General features: G+C 46.6%; 1 protein-coding gene across 1 annotated transcript in view; it reads right to left on the bottom strand.

Annotated features, from left to right (window-relative positions):
- The window catches only part of CDS1 (CDP-diacylglycerol synthase 1), a 124,368-nt gene extending 118,093 nt beyond the window's left edge, over positions 1-6,275 (bottom strand). The window contains exon 1 of the mRNA XM_019479338.2: positions 6,066-6,275. Coding sequence (XP_019334883.1) covers positions 6,066-6,128 — 63 coding nt within the window. The 5' untranslated portion in view covers positions 6,129-6,275. The remainder of the gene's footprint in view (positions 1-6,065) is intronic.
- Positions 6,276-16,642: the final 10,367 nt, after the last annotated feature.

Here is a 16,642-nt window from a genome sequence, read left to right as displayed (position 1 = left end):
TGTAGCACTGCTGAATCTATAAGTGTGATGGAGGTCGCCGCCCTTCCCCCCAAGGTGGAGCACCTTGCATTTCTCCGTATTGAATGTCATCAGGTTTTCATCCACCCACCTTGCAAGCCTTCCGAGGATGGGCTGGTGATCCAGGCTGACCTCAAGTGTGGACACTATTCCCCAAAGTTTGGTGTTGTCAGTGAACTTGGCCAGTCCACTTCTGACACTAGAGTCCAGATCATTTATGAAGACCTTAAAGAGTACAGATCTGAGAACAGAGCCTTGGGGGACCCCACTGGTCACCAAGTGCCATCTTGATTCAGTTCCATCAACTACCACTGTCTGGATCCAACCTCGGGACCAGTTCCACAGCCATCAGACTGTAGTGTAGTCGAGGCTGCAGGTACCCAATTTTTTCATGAGGACAACATGGGACACCAGGTCGAAAGCTTTTTTAAAATACAAATATATGATATTAACCTATTCCCTTCTGTCCAGGTGATATGTCAGCTGGTCACAGAAGGAAATGAGATTGGTCAGGCAACAACCTACCTGCAACAAACCCATGCTGGCTATCCCTCAGAATGCTTCCTTCTGTTAACCTGTCAAGAATGGTTTCTTTAATAATTTTTTCCCCCAAGATCTTTCCCAGGATGGAGGCCAAACTGAAAGAAGAAGAGAAGATCTGGGAAACTGGATCTTTTTTCCTCCCCTTCTTGAAGATAAGCACCACATTGGCCCTCTTCCAATCTTCAGGTACTTTGCCCAAGTGCCACGAGTTCTCAGATATCCTTGCCAGTGGCCACACTATGATGTCTGCCAGTTCTTCTAGCACTGCTGGGTGCAATCTATCTGGACCACCTGATTTGTGGGTGTCCAGCCTCTCAAGGTGTCCCTCACAAGATCTACGCCAATGGTGGGCATATATTCACCCTCACCCTGGTCATCCCTCATTATGTTATGCAGGGAGGTCTCTTTGGGCTGGTGAAAAACCAACACAAAGTAATCATTAAGCAGATTGGCTTTTTCCTGGGTGTCAGCTGTCAGCCGCCCCAACTCTTTCTGGGCACAGAAGAGGTCTGCAGCCCCAACCCTTTCTGCAGCCCCAGCCCCTGCCCATGGGGGTCAAGGGAAATTGCAGCTTTGTAGCTGGGCAGCACCCCCTAATAGCTCAGCCACACCCATAGCCCCCCATCCATGTCTCCCCATGTAGTGCCATGGGGCCCTCGCAGTGCCAGGGGCATGGTGAAGACATAAGGTGCCAGGGCCATTCCTGCTGGAGGTCACTAAACTAGGTATGAGCTATCAGTTAACCATTTAACTGATATAACTGGGAGATATTTTTAATGATATTTACATCTGTATTATCTGTATATTATTAATAATGTGCTACTAAAATGTATTTACATTTTTGTGAGTATTTAATTGTATTAGGACTGACTCTTCAAAGCTTCCTTGGTTCCCAGAATACCTCAAGGGATCAACAGGTGGAAGGGGGTATACAGGCACGTTCCCCTCCCCACCCACAGCTCAGGGGACATGCAGGAACGAGACATTAGAAAGGACACAATGCAGAGATTCTGCATTCTAGGTCCCCCATGCCTAGAGGAGCTTTAAACCTGAGCATCTCTTACCTCCCAGAACAGTGCTCAAACCACCACATCACAGGTCCAACATTAATTTGGTCTCTTCTTCAGCACTCCTTTCTAAGATGAGCTACTAATATAGTCATGGTGGGAGAGAAGAGAGAGGTGACAGTGCAGGGGATAAGCTTCTGGCTCAATGAGAACAAGAGCCCTAACTAGACCCAGGGCCCCCTCCCTTCCACACCAGTAGCCACTACCCTGGCTTGCTCCTTTCCTCTGGACCCCTCTTGAGGCTACCTACAAGGCCGTCTTCAAGAAAAGCATCAGAGAAGATCCTGGATGACTGACCTGTGGAGAAGTTGTTAGAGCGCTGTGCTAGAAAGTCAGAGACTTGGGCTGAAACTCCCTCTGGGTAAGGGAAACTGGGAAGCTGGAGGTCCTGGGTTATAGACGAGTGCCGTAGTCACCGACCTTTGGTGGGAAAAGATGGAATGCCTTTCTCTCATATATGCCCAGTCTACACATGCACAGTTATCAACATGCACATGGCTATGTGGCCAGGAATAGCATTCCAACCTGTATCTGTGTGTCATTTTGGGCACTTAATCATATAGAAAACCATGAAATACGATGTCACCCGTCACCCCGATTTTTTTTTCCCCCCCACAGTTAAAACTGCTTTTTTCTACTTAGTACAGGGAACCTTTTTAGTTCCCCTAGCTACATAGCAAATCATTTCACAGATTCCACTATATAAACCCTTTATAAAACTTTACCCTAAAGAAGTATTTGTGGAACTGCTCTCCAAATATGTTATTTTTTTCTAACACCTGAAGATAATTTGTTAATCTATTTTTAAATAGATTCATAGATTGTAGAGTCGGAAGGGACCACAATGGATCATCGTGTCCGACCCCCTGCCCCTGGCAGGAAAGAGGACTGAGGTCAGATGACCCCAGCCAGGGGACTATCTAGCCTCTTCTTGAAGACCCTCAAGCTAGGTGAAAGCACCACCTCTCTTGGAAGCCCATTCCAGATCCTGGCCACCCTTACTGTGAAAAATGTCTTCCTAATATCTAACCTAAATCCACTCTCAACTAGCTTACACCCATTATTCCTAGTCACTCCCTGGGGTGCCCTAGTAAACAGCGCATCACCAATTCCGTGTTGACCTCCCCTAATAAATTTATAGGTGGGCACAAGATCTCCCCTCAGCCATCTAGTGAAGGCTAAAGAGATTCAGCTCTCTCAACCTCCCCCCGTAGGGTCTTTCCCAAAGGCCACTAATCATGCAAGTGGCCCTCCTCTGGACCCTCTCCAGATTCTCCGCGTCCCTCTTGAAGTGTGGCGCCCAAAACTGGACACAGTACTCCAACTGCGGCCTGACCAGTGCCGCATAGAGGGGGAGCATCACCTCCTTTGATCTATTAATCATGCACCTGCCAATGCACGACAAAGTGCGATTGGCCTTGTTGATGGCCTCATTACACTGCCAGCTCATGTTCATCTTGGAGTCAATTATGACTTCAAGATCCCTCTCTGCCTCCGAGCTGCTGAGAAGGACACTCCCCAACCTATAGGTGTGCTGGGGGTTCCTCCTTCCCAGGTGGAGTACCTTACATTTATCTTTATTAAATTGTATCCTATTTCTCTCTGCTCATTGATCCAACCTGTCCAGGTCAGCCTGAACCTGCTCCCTGCCCTCCGGTGTACTAACTTTGCCCCATAACTTGGTATTATCAGCGAACTTGGAGAGGGTGCTCTCCACGTCCTCATTCAAATCACTGATGAAGATATTAAATAACACCGGTCCGAGGACCGAACCCTGTGGGACCCCACTGCCCACCTCCCTCCAGGCTGATGTGGAATGAAATGTGGAATAGAAACGTCTAAATTTTAATTAAATTATAAATAATCAAGATTCTTCTACCTAGTGAAAGATCAATATATAAACCTTCACATATAGCTTTATAATTAAACTTTCAAATATATCATTAAAAAAAAAAAATTACATCCACACACACAAAATCAGTGTTACAGAGGCATTTCTTATACAGATAGCTATTTTTTTTAAAAGTTCATACAGGGCAAGCAGCAAAGAAAAAAAAAAGATAAATGTGAAGGAGGAAAAAAAGTCACATCTCTACAGAACATGGAAAGGTAATGGGAAATGGGAAATGTGTGAAATTCAAATGCTTTTCAGGCATGCACAGGTAGCAAGTATAAGTAGCAATGAGCCATGAAAGAACATCAGCTGCACAGGCAATGATATGCTGAGGAACATGAATCCTTGCAGTTTTAAAACTTCACAGCTCCCAAAGGGTTGTAAGAAAGCTGTGTGTCCCTGTATGTAGCTGCTAGCTAACACTGGAAACTGAGAGATTATTGTTTGAAGGCAGTCCTCGTGGGTCATCTAGTCCAGCATAACATACTTTATTACAGACATACTCTTATTTAAGACAAGGAGAGGGGAAGGAGTTCTCTCAAGACAGGCTGACAAGCAAGAAAGAAGGAAACAATAAGACATTGTTCTTCTGCTTCCAGCAGTTGAACTGCACTAAAAACAGCTTATATGCATTAAATACCTACAAAGAATCATCAAAATTTAGGGCTGGAAGGGACCTCAGGAAGCCATCTAGTCCAACCCCCTGCTCGAAGCAGGACCATCTCTAACTAGATCATCCCAGCCAGGGTTTTGTTGAGCTGGGCCTTATCATTCAAGGACAGAGATTCTACCACTCTCTAGGTAACCCATTCCAATGCTTTACCACTCACCTAGTGAGAAAGTTTTTTCCCCCAATAATCAACCTAAACTTCCCTTGCTGCAACTTCACACCATTGCTCCTTGTTCTCTTATCTGCCACCACTGAGAACAGTCCAGCTCCATCCCCTTTGGAACCACCCTTCAGGTGGCTGAAGTCTGCTATTAAATCCCGCCTCAGTCTTCTCTTCTTCAGAATAAATAAGCCCAGTTCCTTTAGCCTGTCCTCATAGTCATGTGCCCCAGCCACCGAACCATTTTTGTTGCCTTCTGCTGGACACACTCCAACTGGTGCTGCATGCAGTGAGGCCCAGGGCCAGTGCCTACAGTGAGCAGGCTGAACCCAATGCCACAGGTGTTGCACAGGAGCTCAGTCCTGGTCCAGCCCGCAGATTGGTCCAGTGACACTCATCTGTCCCACAGGTCTGAATGAGTCTGACAACTCTACACCACAGGAAGAGCTCCCCCAATGTAAGAGACAGTACAAGCAGTAATTGCATGATTATTTGTTTTCATTTTAAAATACAATTAAAAACATCTTGTACAAATACACAACAATATTAAATCACATTTTGCCCTAACATAATGAGGACTAGAAGTCTTTACTTGGCTTAGATTGCTAATAAGACTGTGTACTAGGCCTACATGAAGTAACATCTCTTTCCTCTCTAGACACCCTCTAGTCAAGACCAATACTAGAAAGTTCCCAGTCCAGTCCTTGTGTCCAGAAGAGTACAGGATCCAACAGGAGAGGATTTTTGGAGACAGCTGAACTCAAGGAACACCTAATTACACAGCTAATCTGAGAAGCCTAATTCAGTGCATAAATGATACAATGCACAATACCAGAATTAGGTAAAGGAAATAAACATGCAATTAAAACAGCCTACTAGAAAAACAGAATCAACCTTTTGGGCAATCAGAAAGCTACAGACCTCCCCCCGCCCCTCCCAGTCATTACTTAATGTCATAACTTTTCTTTTCATCGTAAGCTAACTCAGCCTCTTTTAAAGGATAAGGACTTGATTTTATTCTTTGCTTGCTTGTTATGCAAGGTGTGCAAAGCACAAGACTGAACTGGATTGACCAGCTTCACTCTCCCATTGAAGCCCATTTGGAGAAGATTCTGCCCACATTAGGGTTGCTGGCACAGGAAGTGCTTATATCTGACAGGGAAAATCTCAGCGAATCTGCACTCTGTCTAACATACCCTTTTACCTTTAGCTTCGTTAATTTAAGGTGGCACTAAAAGGAAAATAGAAAGAGAGAGAGAGAGAGGCTACCCAGAGCCTTTTAAAACACAGTTTTCCAGACACAAAAGCACCCCTGTGGTTTTGACCAGATAATGGTCACTGAGCATTTGGGGGGGGGGGGGGGGGTTGAAATGCCAGGTGGAGTTGGCGGGGTGGCTCTCCTTGCTTTACCTGTGTGCTCAGGGACACACGGCTGCTGCTGTGCCAGCCTCCCCCTCCACCTGCAATCTTACCTTATATGGAAAAAAAAACTCTTTTACAGCTCCGGGATGACTGATCAGCTGTAAAAGACAGGGCGAGGGACGCACCTAAACGCCGGGCATGGGGGTGCGGGCGGGGGGGAAACAATCGAGATGTGGGGCGCGCCCCTCCCCACGGCAGCTGCAGTTGGGGGAAGGCCAACGGTGCAAGGGCCCCGCCCCAGGCGCCGACCCCCGGGGGAAGAGGGGCGGGGAGAGCACTGCCGCGCCTCACCTTGTCGCTGCCATTCTCGGTGTCCGGGTCCCCGCCGGCCCCGCGCCGCCTCCGAGCCGACATTGTAGCCCGCCCGCCTGGGTAGCTGGGCGGGGAAGGGGCGGGGCGGCAGGTGCGGCCCAGCGCGCGCAGAAAGGGGAGGCAGCAACGGCCAGTGCTTCAAGCACAGTTACGCTCCAAGCCACGCGAACTCCTCAGCCGCCGGAGGTGGGGGTGCCACGGCTACCCCTCCTCCCTTCCGTGACGTCACAGGCCACGCCCACTTCAGGTGCGGGAGTGGGGCGGGGTGGAATGCCCCAGCACATCCTCCCCACGGTGACGTTATAGGCCACGCCCACTTGCCGGGGGGGTTGGGGGGAGGCGGGGTCCGAGCCCGGCGCGGCTTAAGGGCTGCGGGTGCGGAGCTGCCCGGGCAGCCCAGGGAGGTGCATCATCCCGGCAGGGTCAGTGCTATTTGCACTGGGAGCAGCCACGAGAAACAGCTCACCGCCTTGTCCCGAGACAAAGACTTTTTACCCTGGGGCACGGGTGAGGCTAGGATTTTGACATCACCTGCGATGAGGGTACAGGCAGTGAGGTGCATCACCCCATACATATCTATGACATCACCTTTAGCAAGACGGGTGCAGATGGTGAGGTTCATTGCAGCATGTTTGACATCACCTATGACAAGGAGGGTACAGGCAGTGAGGTGCATCATCACAGATATATGACATTATCTATGACATCAACTGTGGCAAGGTGGGTGCAGAGGGTGAGGTGCATCACGGCACATATATGACCACTTATAACAGGGGTAGGCAAAATGCAGCTCGGCAGGCCAAATGTGACCCCCCAGGCCACTCTATGTCGCCCATGGGGACCCTAAAAAATTTAAAAAATGAATATTTATCTGCCCCTGGCTTGCCAAAACTCAGTAAGTGACCCTCCACCCAAAATCATTGCCCGCCCTTGACATATTACATCATCTGTGACAAGGAGGGTACAGACAGCAAGGGTGCATCATCCCATATATGTGGCATCACCTGTGGCTAGGTGGGTGCAGATGGCAAGGTGCATCATCACGTACATATGACATCACCTATGACAACAGGAGGTGCAGATGGTGAGGTGCATCATCACCTAGAACACAGCACCTATTTTTCTGCAGTTAAAAAGAAACAAGAAGGGGCATGAGGCTGTATTATTCAGTTTAAGAGGGAAGTATAAACAAATAAATAGAACTTCACTGGAATGAGTTTAAAAAAACAATTTGCAGGGCTGTGAAATAGGAGCTGCATGACCAGGAGCAGCTGACAGACAGTAGCAGAGCAGAACAAAGGCTAGCTTGATTGGTGGAACATCAGCTCCACTAGGGAGAAGAGAGAAAGGGACCTTATCAACAGTGGAATGAAGAGTTTAGAAGGGATTCGATAGATGACAATGAGCCGTGAAGTCAACTGACTCCCTCAGCATTGAGTGACTAGAAATGCTGCTGCCACTGCTAGGCAGTTGGTTTTAAACTCTGGGTGGAGCAAGAATCAAAGGGGGATGCAAGTGCACCCAATGCACCCTGCCCCCCCTCCCACCCCAGATCTGCCTCTGCCCTGGGATGCCATAGACTTACATGTTCAGTGTTCAACTTGAAGTCACTGGGGACATTTACACATGCCTCTACTGCACAGGAGCAGCAGTTACTGTGCCATACCAGCTGTGCATGGCTATTTTTAGCTGCTACAGTTTCATAGTTTGTACCTGCCATGCTAGATTGCCAGTGTTGACTTCAAATGTCCAACTCCTTAAAATTCTGGTTTATTAGGCAGATTGAAACACTGTAATGAAGTCAAATCATAACCTTGGGGCTGGTCCCCTCACACACACACATACACAGTAGCGAGCTACAAATGTTTGGGGAGGAGGGGCACACCAGAGTCGGGTATACCTTTCCTACAAGCGCTGGAGTCTGCTGTCGATGGCCAGTTGAGGCTTCTTCCAGTGTGGTGTTATGCTCCAGAAGAGGGTCGCCTGCTGGTCCTTCTGGCTGGACAGGTCGGGTGCTGGTCAAGTTGGAGATCAAGAGGGCGCCCCTGAGGGTCACTTTTCACTGCTTTGTATCTGTCCTTGGCAGACTTTGGTGACTCCCCAGTTTTCAGGTTTGCCCAATCCAGGGGTCATTGATCCCCGTGGGACTTCCCCCTTGGTGGCTACTGGATGGCATCTGTCAGCCCCAGGGGTCGTCCGCATGTACGTGCAGGTTTGGGAGTCCATTGATTAATTTTGAATAGGGCTCTGGGAGCGGTCGATCTGGAGATATTCAACCCCAAAAGTTGGTCCCTGGCATTGATTAATTCAGACCAGGGCTTCTAGCCCTTGAACAGTGAAGTTTAGAGAATTCCAGTTGCTACATTGTCTCCTATTGATTTCTTCCATGGTCGATCTGCGGTTTCCCTAGGTGTTAATCTCTGCTTGTTACTGAAGCCTGCTACTGTGTTACATATTCAATCACTGATTCACTCGCTCTTTCAGGGGCCTGACTGATACAGGGAAGTGGAAGTTTCATTTCTGCCCTTGTTCACATTGTTACAGCATATAACTTACTTCTAAAAACTAAAACACATTTATTTAAAAGATGAAGAGTATAAAATATAAGCTACAAGAGTAATGCCATGGCACACAAATAGATAAAAATACCAAAATACAAGGGGAGATACAAAATACATACATACAAACTTTAAAACACAATTCCTTATCTTATAGTGAAAGACAGAGGAAGGAAGAAAAGGTAGAAGAGGAGAAACATATCCAAAGAGGGGAAAACAAATGCTTGCAAGAGGAAAAAGGGGGCTTTCTGCTACACCATAGTGCAGTGCTACGGCGACATAGCGTCTCATGTAGACATACCCACCTTGATATATCTGAGTTAGCTGCTCTTGTCTTGGGGTTAAGTGTTAATTCGAGTTAATTGCCATTCATGATGCAAGTGTAAATCATTGTCCCAGCCTGAAAACCCAGGTCCATCAGCCTCAGATTAACCTGGTCATGTATTATTAGCCAGGAGCACTGATAGACCTTGCCATTCCTTTCCCTTCCTGCACCAGCTCTGGGTTCACAGTCACAGCAAACAGCAGGTAAGCCACATCTGTCCATTGCCTTTCTGAACAAAAGGCCTTTTACCTTCTTGGGACAAGCCTCAGGCTAATGCCTTCCAAAGTAAGAAGTCCACAAAGGTGCCAGGCAACACTACCCTGCTGCCCCACATGCCCAGTAACCCTTAACCCATGCATCAACCTCAAAAGCTGCATACTAATACTATTCCCCCTCAGATCCATTGCTCACTTCCAATAAGGCCATAGATCTGGAGTCTATTCTGGGTCTTCCATCAGGGATGAATGGCAACACCAGCAAAGTCTACAATCACTCTTAAGTAATAGTTACATTTCTCATTGCAGTAAACAGGCCAGAGCTTTTAAAGATCCAGCATCAGGGACCTTTCTAGATGGCCTAACTGTGGAAGATTCAGGGTGAGGCAAACAAAGTCTTGCAGCAATACAAAGAAATATCTCTTCCTGTTGATGAATTCTTCTTTTAAGGGAAAATACTAGGCATAATGAGTCCCATCAATGTAAATCCATCGGCCACCCTGTGCATTGCCAACCTTCTGATCTTGCTTATACTGCTTTCTTCACAGGAACTCACATTTCACGTTAAACCAGCATTTCTTAATCATGGGTCACAGGTTGCGTGGGTTGCAAGAATATATGAAAGGGTCATGATCAAACTTTAAAAATAGATTCTCCTTTAAAGGAGAAAAATGTGGGAAACTATGGCTTTTCCCTTGCAGGCTGGCAGAGTTCCAGCCTGTAAAGGGCTGCTTGGGGGCCCCCATGCCTCACACCTCCCTCCCCCCTGCCCCACACGCTGGGGGGCAGTGGGTCGGGAGTGAGGAGCACTAAGCCAGGACTGGCCAATGTTTACAAATGGGTCCTGGTACAAAAAAAGGTTGAGAAGCACTGGGCTGTTTAAGACAGACAATTGATCAATGTCAAACAGGTTTGCTACTACAGAGTAGCATTTGAAAACAAAGAGCTTCCATTTGCACAACACTTTTCCATGCTGAGCTGAGCTCTCCAGCTCCTGACTGACATCTACAAACTTGTAAGAAAGAGGTCTCTGATATCTTGAAGTTCTGACATCACTGCTGATGAACCAGGTCTGTGATACCATCCAGTCTCACCAGTCAGTGCTAGTTTGCCAAGCCCTGAAGTGGTGGTCAACCAAGAAAAGCCACTCCCAGTAGAAGTGGAATGAGTGTCTGTTTGAAGTCACCCTCCTTCTCAGGTGCTAACAATGCCCTGGCTTTGAAGGTGTTGCATAATTCAAAAAGTCTGCACTGCAGCTGCCTGCTTGCATAGATTGCTGTACTTTTTTCTGTGGCCTGACAGCACTTGCACAAGGATTGCTGTACTTTCCTCTGTGACTGGCCTGACAGTGCTTTTAAAATGGCCCTTATTTATACCAAGATAGGAGATGGAATGAAACAGGAGGAATCACAGAGGTAAAACAAATAATTCCTGAATGTTATGAGTATGAAGGATCCTAAGCACATGCTTACACCCTTGGAGTACTGTATGGATTCCATGTGATCAGGAGAAACTAGACAGAGAGCATCAGCTGCCTTCTCTGTAGAAACTTAAGCTACTTCAGAGGCAACAATGCTGTAGCAGTTTTCCCAGGAAAGGGAAGAAAGAAGCAAGTAGCTGGAAACTTCCATTTGCTTGGGCACACACATTTTGTTTTCTATTATGTGATCAGTCTCACATATTAGTCCTTGACCAAATAAGAGACTGGAATCTTTTCTTCCTTCCTCAGTGTGATGAAAGCATGCCACACCCTTGGACTAGACACTCCTTGTATTGAAAACTTGCATTTGGTGCTTATGCCATTTAACTGTTGTAAGAATTGCTAAACAACATGGCAGCCATAAAAACAAAGAGTGACAAGGAAAGACAAATATGTACAGCCTCAGTGACAGTTATCAATTATGTTGTTACCACTAACATAAATTTTATTGTTATTAACAGCCTTAAAAGTATTAGAACTACTACAGCAGGAAAAAAACCCACAGCCACAACCACCAACACCAGAAAGAAATCAGAATTTAAATTTAAGGATGATCCACTACTTGGAAACCTTTGTTTTTGGCTTTTTGGATTTATCCTAGCCTCCTGGTTAACTTTACAGAGGTTGGTATTTCTCCTGGATTTTGTAAGGCTGCTTCAAAGCACCTGTGAGGCAGGCACCATGTATCCCTCCCTATAGGCTGCTCAACTATTTCATTTACTTCTCTTTCTCTGTCTCCCTACAACATGTCTCCAGATTATAGTCACCCCAGGTAGGAGTGGTTCATCTTATTACTGAGAGATGACCCCCATTAGTATGCATACAAGATAGGCAGTCAGTGAAGATGTAGACTGAGGAGTCAATGGGTGAGAGAGAGGCTGGGTGGGGGGAGAGAAGGGGGATGAATAGTGGAGAAGTACCTGGGGAGTCAGATGTCAGGCAGGTTATAATGTGCCATAAATCCAATGTCTATATTTAGTCCATGATTTTTACTATCCAGGAGGTTGATGAAGTGGAGTTCATAGGCTCATCTCTGGGAAGTGTTTTGTAAGTTTCCTTTGAGGATCAGGACTGAGAGATTGGAGAGAGAGTGGTTTTCTTTCGAGAAATGTGCCCCCACAGGTAACTGGGTATTCCTGTCTTTGATAGCTTTCCAGTGTGCATTCATTCTGGTGCACAGTTGTTGTTTGGTCTCTCCTACGTATTTTCCGTCAGGGCATTTGTTGCATTGGATGAGATATATTATATTTCTGGAGGTGCAGCTGTAAGATCCAGGAATGCAGTAATTGTGGGGGTGGTGGAGAAGTGTTGGTAGGTTTTACATTTCTTGTCATAGTATGGTCTGGATCCATTTGGTGTGTTCTGGGTCTGAGGAAGTTTGCTTCTGGTTTTGAGGTTAGTGAGGTTTGATGCTTGTTTGAAAGCTAGGATGGGTGGTTCTGGGAAGATCTCTTTAAGAATAGGGTCTCTTTCTAGTATGGGTTGTAATTGTTTGAGGATTTTCCATATGGGTTCGAGGGAGGGGTGATAGGTCATAACCAGCGGTGTGCAATTTGTGGGGGTTTTTCTTCTGTACTGCAGCAGTTCTTCACATGGTATCTGGGTGGCTCTTTCAAACATGCGATCTGTCTCTCTGGGGGAGTGTCCTTGTTGGGTGAAAGCCTTTTTAAGATTGGTGAGGTGGCAATCCTGGCTATTCTCTTCAGTGCAAATGCAGTGGTATCTGAAGGCTTGGCTGTATATCACAGCTTTTTTGGTGTGTTTCAGGTGATTGCTGGTTCTGTGCAGATACGTATATTGGTCTGTGGGTTTCTTGTATAACGTGGCCTGTATTTTATCATTCTGGATACTGATCATGTCTAAAAAGGAGATGTTGGTGCTGGAGTATTCTAGAGAAAGGCAGATGGAGGGATGGTGATTGTTGAATTTCTGATGGAACTCAATCAGGGATTGCAGGTTTTCAGTCCAAATGATGAAGATGTCATCAATATATCTTAAGTAAAGCAAGGGTTTGATGGTGCAGTTTTTGAGGAAGTCTTCCTCCAGGTGGCTCATAAAAAGGTTGGCATACTGTGCGGCCATTTTGGTGCCCATAGCTGTTCCCATCATCTGGAGGAAGTGTTGGTTATTAAAAATGAAATTGTTGTGTGTGAGGATGAAGTGTATAAGGTCAGTAATATCTTTGGGTCTGTATTCTGAGTTGTAATCTTGTTCCTGTAGATATGTAAGGCAGGGTTGGATGCCATACTCGTGTGGGATGTTGGTATATAGGCTGGTAACATCCATGGTGGCTAGGAGGGTGTTGCTGGGAAGGTGGTCTATGTTTTTAAGTTTCCGTAGCAAGTCTGTAGTGTCTTGGACAAAACTTGCTCTGTGGGTGATGAGTGGTTTTAGGACTGATTCAACAAAACCTGATATTTCCTCAGTTAGGGTCCCATGGTTGGATATGATAGGTCTGCCAGGGTTCCCTTGTTTGTGGATTTTAGGGAGCATGTAAAAAGTCCCCGGGTTAGGCACTGGGGGGATCAAGGTCTATAATTTTTCTTGTAGTCCTGATAGAAATGATTTGATGGTATTGTTGAGTTTCTTGGTGAAAAGGGGAGTAGGATCTTCTTGTAGTTCTTTGTAATAGGTGGTAGTTGTCTGTTGGCTTCCTTTATGTAGTCTTCATGGTTTAGGATGACTATGGCTCCTCCTTTATTTGCTGGTTTTAGTACTATTTGGTGGCTAGATCTAAGAGATTCTATGGCCTTTTTCTCTGATAGAGAGAGGTTGTTATGGTGGAGTGTGTTGTTGATTATTTAATTGTTCATTCTTTCCCTGAAGCAGTCAATGTAGCAGTCAAGGTTAGGGTTTCGTCCACTGTGAGGTGTCCAATCTGATGGTTTTTTGGGGTTGATCTTTTCCTGAATGTTGTCAGAGGATCTTGTATGCATACCAGCCCAGCCTCTGGCTTCTTTACTTTTCATTCCATCCAGGAAGAGCACACACCAACTGCTGAAACTTCCTTAGCCTGACGAAGGGTTTTTGAACCCAAAAGCTTGCTTAAAAATTGTTTTCCAACTATTTAAGTTGGTCTAATAAAAGATACCAGATTCACCCAAAGAACCTTGTCTGCCTATGTCCTTAGACCAACACGACTACAACCTACACCCCTGTACATGTACTCGGCATTTAGTTGCTAAAAATGTTCCTGGTTTAATTTCCCTTTCTTATTTTTCAATGACTGATTATGTAATGTGTACCTGATTTACCATGTAAGGGCTTATAATGCTATGACTAGTAAAAAGCGCTAGAGAGCACGCCAGAACAATTTTACCCTTCTGCCCCTTCAGTACTACCTTACTGCCAGGCAGTGCTTTAGGACAAGAAATGCCCTATTGCAGCACTTGTGTGGCTCGAGTGGGCGCTGAGTGGGTGCACAAAATCTTTCCCTGCCAAGCCTCTCCCAGGGCTCCCCAAGGGTACACAAGCATTGCATCTTAGGGCTACACGCTGTTTCCCCTGGGTAGGCACTGGGTGCCAGGTAACCTTAGGCAGGGCTACACTAGTTTGCACAAGCATTGCATCTCCCATGCGCCTGGGCTCCCAAGGGGCAGCACCTCCCTCCCTAGCCTGGTGCCCCCTCAATTTTGCAAAGTAGCACGGAGCACTTGGCCAGTTTGGCACACAATCTTTCCCTGCAAAGCTCCCTCAGGGCCCTCAAAAGGGCACACAAGCAGTGCACCTTAGGGCTGCACGCTATTTCCCCCGGGCAGGCGCTGGGTGTGGGGTACCCTTAGCTACACTAGTGTGCACAAGCATTGCATCTCCCACCCACCCACTTTGCAAAGTTGCCCCAAGCCAATTTTTCCCCCCGCTATTTTTTGCACAGGGAAAAGCTATGTTTTTCCACTTTTACCACGCCTTTTTCCAGCACACGTGTGTTTTGCGTGCTTACCAGGCTGGCACTAGTCTGCTTGGGTTTTTTTCTTGCCCCAAAACAAGGCCACCAAGGGGGGGGGGGGGGAGGGGGAAAGGGGTGTTTGCCTCCTGAGTGTCACAACCCAAGGGTGTGATTTTTGTTTTGTGTGTGCTTTGGCGACACTGAATTATTTTCCCGCCAAATTGTAGCTTTCTTTGCAGTGTGCATTTCTTCTTTGCAGTTAAGAAATGCTCGTTGCAAAGAGTTCCCGCCATTTGTATGATAATTCAAGCCCCATTATTGGTTCATGTGAAATTATTCACACGTGGCGGCTAGTGATTGGCTTGCTAGCCGTATAAAAAGCTTGCGTGGTTTCCGCCCAAGTTGGAGGACTCCATGAACACCAGGAGGAGGGATCTTCACACTGTGTGAAGATCTCTAAGCGCTGCGGAGCCTATCGGACCCAGTGCATTTCAAGCAGGCAACAGAGGTCTGATCAGCCTCTAGCCTCTCCCCGTCGCCGTTCGCAATCCTCGATGTATCCCTTTCCCTGCATGCAAAAGGATCCACGGAGCCTCAACCACTCCGTGGGAGAGACCTGAGCTTGTCGTAGTCCTCAAACGAGGATTTAATCGGAGCTGTGCCTGGAAAACTGTCCAGCCTACACCGTGACCATCTTCGGTGTAAGTAAACAATCTTGAATCAACCATTACGCGTCCGTGACTAATTCTAGCGTGTCACCTGTTTTCTCTGATCCAGCGTGCCCGGGCTGCTGGCCACAGCCTGCGGCGCACAAAAAGGGCCCCGGATCGCTCCTGGCCTGCACACTGAGGACCTATAAATTTCTGGAGTGGTTATTGGGGTGCGCACGCTATATTGATGACCAAGAGACTTCTGAGGTGGATTAGAGATGGCAGCACACCAGAGGTACAAAGACTCAGCCCAGCAGAACACTTGCCCCTAGCACAGCACCATAGCCTGCTGCTTGCTGATGATGTCGGGTCCAGTTTTGCTTTCGAGTGCAGGATGAGGCCGCTTTTGTGACACTTGAAAGAGGACACCCAAACTGTTCCACAAACAACCAGGATGCTTAAGGATTGGTAAGTAAGACTCCACACTTGGCTGTGCCCTGAGGGAAGGCTGCATTGTTTACTTAAACTATCATGTAAATAGGGTTTAATTGCTATAAATGAAGGTGCTAGGTATCCCACAGCATGAAGTCCTAGCTCTTAACTTCTCCCCTCCCCTCCTATTTCTACAATGGGCACAACCGGCAGAAGAGAAGAACAGAAGCCTGCAAGACATTCACCTGACACCACTTCCATCTCCAGAAGAAATGCTGCCATGTTACTGCCAGGTTCCTATTCGATCCGCAATATCCTTTTAGACTCATTATTCATAATACCCTCACCATTATTCAATACTCTCACCGTTACCCTCTCTTTGCCACGATGTAGACAAGTCCTCATATTGTGTCAATACATCAGAAACTAAGCTTGCATTTTAAATAATCACTTTAAAATTTTTAAATTAATATTTCTGTTTCATATCTGAATATGCCAGTATTTAACAATGAAGCTTTTTAATCCCCTTTTTTGCCCTACTTCCAGCCTTCCCTGCTCCTCCTCCTGCTGATTTTAAGTGGCCCAGCCAACAGTGTGTAAGGTATAAAAATGCTGAAAACTTACAAAGGGTCAAGCTAGTCCAAGCAGCTACTTACTGAAATATGCTTATTTAGCTCAAGGATCAAGTATGTACTGTTCCTTTTTCATTGTTTGCCTTTGTTCATGTAGCCCCGCTTTTTTTTATCTTACTTGTATATTCACCACCCACATACACTCCTGCCCACCCTCCCTCTCTCCCTACCTGAGTCTTTCCTGCGGCATGGTGGCTTTGGAGAGAGAACCCACATTTTTTTGCAAAAAACTTGATAAAACCAGCCAGTCCCATTGATGTAGAAGTTCAATCTGGGCAGCCTGTTGGCTGTGGTAAAATTCTGCCTCCTGGGGCTTCTTGGGCAAAATAGTCTTTCCACACACCTTCACTGCCCCACAGCTGTGGCTTCTTGGGGAAA

This window comes from Alligator mississippiensis, chromosome 2 (assembly GCF_030867095.1).
Source record: "Alligator mississippiensis isolate rAllMis1 chromosome 2, rAllMis1, whole genome shotgun sequence".
NCBI lineage: Eukaryota > Metazoa > Chordata > Crocodylia > Alligatoridae > Alligator > Alligator mississippiensis.
The sequence above is the reverse complement of the archived record's forward strand: the minus strand, read 5'-3'. Positions and strand labels throughout refer to the sequence as shown.